The 8,962-nt window shown below is 34.7% G+C and overlaps 1 protein-coding gene across 1 annotated transcript; it reads right to left on the minus strand.

Moving 5' to 3' along the window:
* Window positions 1-1,001: 1,001 nt before the first annotated feature.
* Window positions 1,002-8,143, minus strand: LOC149409868 (uncharacterized). The gene is made up of 3 exons (XM_089649204.1): window positions 7,956-8,143; window positions 3,499-3,749; window positions 1,002-1,607 (listed from the first exon to the last, which is right to left on the minus strand). Exons 1-3 carry the CDS (start codon window positions 7,973-7,975, stop codon window positions 1,300-1,302), a joined length of 579 nt encoding a protein of 192 aa, XP_089505330.1. The 5' UTR covers window positions 7,976-8,143; the 3' UTR covers window positions 1,002-1,299.
* Between the last annotated feature and the right edge of the window lie 819 nt (window positions 8,144-8,962).

Consider the following 8,962-nt stretch of genomic DNA (forward strand, 5'->3'; position numbering starts at 1 on the left):
TTTATAAACATCTAAGAGTGTTGACACACGAGGATTTGTTTTCATACTGTGGAGAATAATCTGTTCTGTCTATATAGTCCAATAAATCATGCCAGAATGCTATAATTTGACATTTAATTGCGTGCATAGGTATTTGAAAATATGTACCGCGTACGGATATAGATAAAACGGAGCAAATTAACGCATTCAAAAGGTTAAATAAAATTAATATCTAAATTCACCTTTCATTTCTCCATAATTTTAAATGATGGCCAAGAACACCCTTGAAGGGTGAAAGCCAGAAATAATGGAAAAAAAAAAAAAAAAAAAATTCCGTATTGTTTAATTGTATTGTAATGTTTTCCGTACAAACAATTCTACCTTTTTACTTCCAAAAAAATTATTAACCTTTTTTACTCGTACTATATGATGTAGAATCGCCTCCCAAAGTTAGGTTAGTTTAGGTCGAGTTCCATTTATTATAGAACACAAAAATACAAGTATAATAATTATGCAGGGAAAAAGAAACCCCCCGAGTCATCCAAATTATTAATTTAGAAATACTTTACTTTAACGACCTTTAGTCTAATTTAAACAATACAATAAGTGGGGAACCATTAATAATTAATAATTTCCTTAATAGAATAGTACCTTGTATAGAAATATAATATAAATATACGGTCTATATGTGGCCTAACCACAGTTTGATAAAATGTTACCGGACAGCGAAGTGCCAATAACATTTTTTACTCCAAATGTGCTAAGGAATAGCTGGTTAAAGTTTGTCAGGTACGTGCCGATACACTGTAAAGCATTTTTCCCAAATCTAAACACTGTATGTGCAGGATATACAGTGTTTTGATTTAGAACATGTGTTTTACAGTGATTACAGCGGGCGTTTTTAAAATTCCTGCGGCAACGGCACAAAAAAAACTTACATTCTTTATTACAATAATTCTGCAGCTGTTTCTTACACACTAAATAATAGTGAGAAAAAAAAATGTATGTATGTCTGCTTCCCTCAAAAAAGCCGTGGGTAACGGTAGATAGAGACAAATGAAAGATTTAGTCATATCAGTGTCTTTATTTTTGGTAGACAGTAAAGTTGGGTCGGTGTGCATCGCAACGGGATACATGTAGGTCACATCACGGCGCGATGTCAATCTGTGCTCGATGCGCGACAAATGGCATCTGATGGTGGTGTTGGTCAGCTGGTGGGGAAGATCATAGATCTTCCTATTCCTCCAGTGAGATTCTCGACACCGTGGTTGGTGGAAATCGAGAATCAAATTCAAAAGGATGTATTTAAAAATGAGGTTCTTATTCTTCTTCTAATAATTTTATTTCTAATCGTAATTTTTTTATCTCTAATAGCTTTTTCGTTGCATTTAATCGCTCATTTTTTATTGCGAGCGCGTGCAGTTCTATTTGTTGTTTAATTCTTATGTCTATTTCATCCCTCTGTTTCATTAGAATTTCAGTTTGAAGGGAATCTTGCTTTTCTTTTTCGTCGATTGAGTTGTCCTTTTGTTCATCGTTGAATTCTATAGATATTTCTTCTGTACCCCCGTCATCAAATTGGTTTGTCGGGGCCATTGGTGAAACTGTAGTGTTCATTTTTGATGACCCTAGAGAAAAGATAAATATACTTATTATTGTCACATATAATTATACAGTTGGAGGTAAAAACATAAGCTGTTTGGGCCCCACACCAGCAAAAATTCGTAGAATTACTGGAAAAAATTCAAGGTATCTTTAAATAATTATAAGCAATAATTAGTTGCCTGAAATATCAATACAAATTGAAAATATCTCCCAATTGCCGCCAACGGGAATTGAACCCGTACCTTCTGATGTCCGGTCAGGTGCTCTGTATCCACTGAGCTATGTCAGCTTATTTCCAACCTGCCAAATAATTCAATATGTATTACTACCTTAATCAACAAATACTGCTTATTATATATTTTTTCGTATTATAATTTGTATGGATATTTCAGGCGAGTAATTAATGCTCATAATAATTTGTTATCCTTTGTGCTATGCATAAAAACCTTGTCTTATAAACATTAGTTTATTATAAAAAAAAATAATAATAAAAATACTTCTCAATATAATTAAGTATGAGTTTTAATTGTTCTCATTGAAACATTCTTCTTTAAACTCAGAAAGAGGATAGGAGATATATCCTATCTTACAACTATATACTTTACAGTGTAATTACACGTTTAAATATAATCGTGGCAATAGCTGTTTCAGATTCGCGACAGATGGTAAGTAAAAAAAATTGGGGGGTGCTTTAAAAAAATATATTCTTAAAGTGGGCGGTGGGTAAAATAAGGTTGAGAGCCTATGGTTTAGATCATATGACAGGAACAAAGGAGACGCAACGATTTCTATTAGAACACATGAGCTGTTCCCAAAAGCGACCAAATTGTTTATTGTTTATTGTTTATTGTGGTATTTTAAGTAGGTACATAGTTATCTATGTCCTAATACAATCCTTATATACATATAATTATGGTAACACATTTAAAATGAATCAATCACATATTTTCTTAATTTAATTTTAAATGTTTTCTTCTGATTTTATTTCTTCTGGTAGCTCTCCAAATATCTTCAACGCTACGTACATCAATGACTTTTGACTCTGTGTTTTTTTCCTGAAGGGGAGTCTCAATTCATTTCTTTTCCTTGTCTCATGTTAATTTGTTCATTTCAATTCATTTCTTTAAATTAGCACGAAGGGTTAAAAAAGGACCGGTGTAAAAGGTATCCTTCCCTCGTTAAGTACAGGGTGCGGCAGAGAGGACGGACGGTTTTAAAAAAAATCTTAAAATAGTTAATTTTTACTCAAAAACAAATTTATTGATGGAATCAGATTCGCAAGGAAATAGCATTTGAGACAGTCTAGTGTGGAAAATCACATCAGGCATGTGGTGGCCGAAATCGTTGATGCAGTGCTGGAGGCGTTCTTGGAAGTTCGCGTAGACTCTCTCCAACATCGCTCTATATCATAGGAGTGAAAGCGGAGATCCATATGCAAAATTCGTCTTACCGAACAATCACTGAGGCGAAGTGCAGCAGCATTTTTTGGGGCAGATCGAGTCGGACTGCGAAGAAAGGCTTGTCGAACGCGTTCAACATTTTCAGGAGTTCGAACTGTTAGCGGAGCTCCTCTTGGTCTTCTGTTGATCAGTTCACCACGCCTGCGAAGTGATTCAACCCAACGAAGGATGGTGTTTCGAGAGGGTACAGCTCTATTCCGATGAATGTTGAAGTGGCGACGAAACTCACGCTGTACGACGGTGACTGACTCATTATTTAAGACAGGCGAAAACGCGGTGCTCCACCGTCCACGGCTCTATGACGACAACTGGTAAAACAATGCTAGGAACTAACGAGTCAAGCGGCACCCCCCCCACCTCTCTCGTAGACGGAGGGGGAGAGTACTACCCATCTCAAAACCGTCCGTCCTCTCCGCCGCACCCTGTATAAAGGCATTAAATAAAAATCACTTACATTCTAAAGGACTGGAGAGTAGCTGTCTAGGCCTGGACCTGCGCTTCATGTTTTCAAAGCGAGCCCGAAGCTGTTTGTGAGTGCGGTGATGAAACCCTTGACTATTGAACTCATCGGTGATGATCTCCCACGTTGCCTCGCGCTGCCTGAAGCTGGGAGCATCAGTGCTTTTATTGTTTATGATATGGCCATATTTCTTTAGCAACAAATCTAATCGAATGCACTCTGCTGCAGTAAAATTGGATCGCTTCCTAAAAACACATTAAATATGACATTAACCCTTACCGTGTTAAGATAATGGACTATGACCGTGGACTTCCTAATTGCATTTGCCTCGATTTTATGGTATTTTGAACCCAAACAAAATATCTTACCATACAATTTTTTTTTGTTATTCGCTTGGCAAGGATGTATCGTATGTATATATCAGGGTGTATCGGCAAGTAACCGACAAACTTTAACCAGCTATTCCTCAGCACATTTGGAGTAAAAAATGTTATGGGCGCTTTGCTGTGCGGTAACATTTTTTTCCATTAAAAACAAAAAATAAATAAAAAAATCCACACTCCGTCACTGTCATTTGCATTGAATCTCATGTTTAACAGCTGTTATTAGCAAGTGTGTCAAAAAGTGTCCTTGCTCTTTCGTACACACTAAATAATAATAGTTAAAAATGAGACGAATGGTGCCGTGCCATTTCGTTGTGATTGTAAAAGCGCGCCAACGTAGGTACGTACGTACATTATTCAACGAAACTCGAACAAAATATTGCCAGACGGGTTTTCAAACTTTGACAAAGGATAAAACATTGGTGACATGTGGTGAAAATATGAATAATAAATTTTTTATTAAAAAAAAAATGTTACCGGACAGCAAAGTGCCCATAACATTTTTTACTCCAAATGTGCTAAGGAATAGCTGGTTAAATTTTGTCGGGTACGTGCCGATACACCCTGTATGTTAATATTATTCTAGCTTGTCAAATCGTCACTTGCAAACATGTTTATTTTATCTGTGAAATAGCGCGTCGCAAAATTACATGTAAAATATCATTATCAAAGTCATAGTACTGACTTATTTTTATTATGAAGAAGGGTTACGAAAATAGTAATACGGCGTGTACTGCGTTCGGCGGGCGATTTCTATTTAACCCCCCTCATTTTTAAGGCCCCCTAGTAAGAATTCAAAGATAGTTTGAAAGGAATATATGTAAATACGAATGTTAGAGGGAGCGTACTAATATTAAAAAATGATAATAATGAAGTGAAAATGGTGAAAATATTTAATAAAACACAACTCATTTGAAATAGAGCAAAAATCTCTCTACAAATGCTTTAGTTGCATTTAAAGATACACTGTAAATTTTTTCATACCTAAAACATATTAAATAACAGAACAAAATGTGTATTTAATAATTTTCAGAGCTTACTTTGCAATTTTTTTCTACCGAGGGAATATCATATAATTAATGTTTCGGCATAACAAATGAATAGATATTATCTTCAAAAGTAACACATATTTTTTTGGAACTTGAAAACTTAAATAGTTAACGAGAAACTTGGTAGATGTTGGGTATATGGAAAACATCACTAAATGGCCCCAACACTAGCGAGTCTACTATAGAGTCTACATTCCTTGCAAAATCAATGTAAAGTAGGAAGGGGGGTGTGGCGGTTGTCGATGTCGCCCAAATCCTTCCGATCGCGAACAAACTCAACAAACAGAGTCGCCGGTGACCGCCCGGAGCACTTGGTTATCGGCGCGCCAACTTCAAGTGCTCCTTGAGTTTTTTTAACATGAAAAAAATTAATTCACATGACTACTGATTATTTACCAATAAAAAGGTTATATCATCGCTTTTTCTATCTTTTCCAGAATGATTTGTGCAGTATCTTAGCATACATGTGTAGGTAATACGCAGTAATCGTTGGAGACCCATCCCCGGTGAGCGCTTTTAACCTACTGAAGCCCGTGTTAGCTAGATGATGCCAACTGGCCCAAATTTGTTACCTATATTTCGAACGCTAATGATTACTCAATATATAATACCTAAATGATTAGGTCAAAGTAGGCTTTAATTTAAAATAATACTTTTATGGCCAGGGTGTGGTGGGTACTACGTAAAAGATTTCATTCAAAAGGGGGTGTGGCGGTAGTCAATGTCGCCCAAATCCTTCCCGATCGGGGCCATGTTTTCGCCGCATAAAGTGTTTTAATAAATATTACTAATATAATTTATAAAATCTTCTAGGAATCTAGATATGAACTTGTGAAGTGTCGTTAACCCTTTAACCCCTTACCCTTATAAATAGACATTGTAATTATGTGAGCGAGCTGTCTATTCTCCTACATGATCTCAGATCTCTGTGAGAATGTAGGAAGCTGTGCAGGCGCAATTGGAGCAATCTACTCCGGGCGCCAACTTGTCTAGGGGCCTAAGAGAGTCAACAAGTCTTGGCTTACATAATTTGAGTGATCCTGATTAAAATTTTGGGAAAATATACAGAAAATAGGGACACATTTCGGGAGCTTAGGATCACAGAAGCCTAACAACAAAATCTGGTGTTTCGAGATAAGCTTGGTTTCGGTAACGCCATAATCATATTTATTAGTGACACGAAGCTCTATCTCGTACATACAGTCGTTTAAGAGATACAGAGAATTGTGCATATGAGCATTCCAATCTTTATTGGCGTTTATCTCAAAACTATGTTTTATAGATAGGTCCCTATGATTCTAAGCCAACGACTAAATACGCGCATCTCATTTAAAAAACATTTGGAATACTAAATACCAGCTACTATAATGCATTATTTTCCAATTCGGGAAACTGAAATACTTACTTCTCATTATTTTTTTTTTTTATGCTTCCGATTTTGTTGTCCGGGTTAAATCTTCCCCATAGGAAAAACTAAACCCTTCCACTCACTTTTCCACAAATGATCAGCTAGTCAATCAACACTATGCAAGTGCATTATATAAGTAAAATAAATACAAAACAATACAAGAACAACAACACGTCAAATCACCAGATATCAAATGGGAAAAAAATTCACCGTCTCCAGATATTTTCATATCAGAGGGTTCGGCTCGGTAGAACTTCTAACAGGGCCTATAAATCCTACTGATCCCTCAACATAAATATTTAAAAAATCTTTTGTTATCCTACATGTATTCAAAATGACCGACTTTTGCATCTTTATATATAAATTTTTTGATAGATCTAATACGCCTAAATTTTTAATTAGAGAGCTAGGTATAATGCCAGTAGCCGAAATAACGAATGGTAATATTTTTATAGTCTGAGAATGCCAAATTATTTTTATTTCATTTCCTAAATCTGTGTATTTTCTTATTTTTTTGCTAACAGATTTTTGAATATTACAGGAATTTGGTATAGCGACATCAATGATATAAGTTATTTTTTTAATTTTGTCATGTGAAACTATATCGGGTCTATTATGACTAATCGCTCGCTCGGTCTGTTAGTATAGTTTTATCATAATATATTTTATAAAATTCGTTTTCTAAAAATGAATTTGGTTCGTATTCATAATATGGTACTATATTACGGCAGTCAATCAAGTTATGTTTAATTACCAAATTTTGGTGAATTATTTTTAAAACTTGATTGTGCCTAAATGTATACTCGGACGGTGCTAATATAGAACATCCCGATATAATATGTTCTATAGTTTCCGGAAAAGCCAAACATTTTCTACACAAATCATCAATTTGATTTGTACCTTTGATTATATGCTTTCTATAATTTTTAGTATTAATGACTGTATCCTGAATGGCAAGCATAAATCCTTCTATTTCTGCGCTCAACTCTCCAATACTCAACCATTTGTTTGACGAAATTTTGTCAACATAATTAATGTATGATTATAATAATAATTATTATTATATTATGTAATGAGCAGGCAGCATTCTGCTGATGAGCTCATATCTGATTTCACAACAAGTTTGACAGTAATTTCTAAGTGTTTGACAGTAATTTCTAGGTGTTTTTTTAAAGTGTGTATTAAACATATTTTTATTTTCTGTATATTTACCGAGGTTTGTTTGCTAATTTTACAGTCCATAATTATTAATTATTTTTAGATTTTCATACCCAATAGGTTTTTGAATATTTAAATAATTCATGCCCATTTGATAACTTTCAAACTTAACTTAGATAAAAAAATGTAACTTTGCCCGTCGTCGCACGGGTAGGTAAGCATTCGATATAAATCAAATGCTGCAGAACGGTCGAATTTGGCGATTGGTTATCGATCCGTGGGACGACGGGCTTTAATGCATCTTTTACAGTCTCCTCATAAACATCAAAATTAAATGATATAAATAGTTGTTTTTGTTGTAATTAAGTTGAAACCAGGTGTTATTTATAATGCGTTTAAAGCATGAAACGGAAATTTTATCATACGTAAATTTGAGTTATTTACAATACTTACATTGTACATAATGGATCCATTTATAGAGTGGAGAAGAACACTGTCAATAAATGAAATAAGATTATGAATAATAATAATGTAATTATTATGTCCGAAGTGTAATGTTGTTCGTAGGTTCGTTCAAGTTCGCGAAATACGTGAAATACTGAAATTTAAGTGAATGTGTGACAGTTGACAGTATAAATAAACCCCACTCACGAAACAACAAACAACAATTGGGCAGCGTTGCCAGCTCAAAAAATAGAATACCCGGCAGTCAAAAAATGCAAAAACTTCCTAGATTATTACGAAAAAATGTTAGTTTTTTAAAAATTACAGTCCATTCTTTGACAGTAAAAAGTTATGCGATCGTGAGGTGATTTTTCAAAGAAACAGCACTATATAAATCAACCTAATTATTATTATACTAACAAAATTATTGTTATCCAAAAACCCAAATAAAAAGTCAAAATTAAATCATCTCCCCTATCTGTCAAATTTTATAACCACAAATGAAAAAAAAAAATCAGTGTGTGGCAAGCCTACGCACGACGGAAGTGAAACTTTTAGTATTCTTCTCTCTCTCTTTTCATTTCATTCTCTCTTTTTTTTCTGTCTATTGACATATTTATAAGTAGCAGGTGATAAAAAAAAATAAAAGTTATAAAAATATGGGATTCGAACCCGGGTCCTGCATAACGAGTGTCGAACGCTCTGCCTCTAGACCGCGGTTATTACGTATTCGACCAAAATATCATATAGTCAAAATATCTAAAAGTCTTTTATCACTTTTAAAAAAAGCATTTTATCACTTTAAAAAAAATTATTATTTAAAAAATCACAAAAAGAAAAAAAAAATAGTTTAAGCGGGGATCGAACCTCGGTTCTTCACGACGAGAGTCGCGCGCTCTGCCTCTAGACCGCGAAGCTGAGTTTATATACCTTTTTTAGGTCACTGTCTAAACTCAGCTTCGCGGTCTAGAGGCAAAGCGTGCGACTCTCGTCGTGAAGAACCGAGGTTCGATCCC

This window comes from Hesperophylax consimilis, chromosome 29 (genome assembly GCF_061612785.1).
Source record: "Hesperophylax consimilis isolate HC1 chromosome 29, BYU_Hcon_1.0, whole genome shotgun sequence".
In the NCBI taxonomy this organism is placed as follows: Eukaryota; Metazoa; Arthropoda; class Insecta; order Trichoptera; family Limnephilidae; genus Hesperophylax; species Hesperophylax consimilis.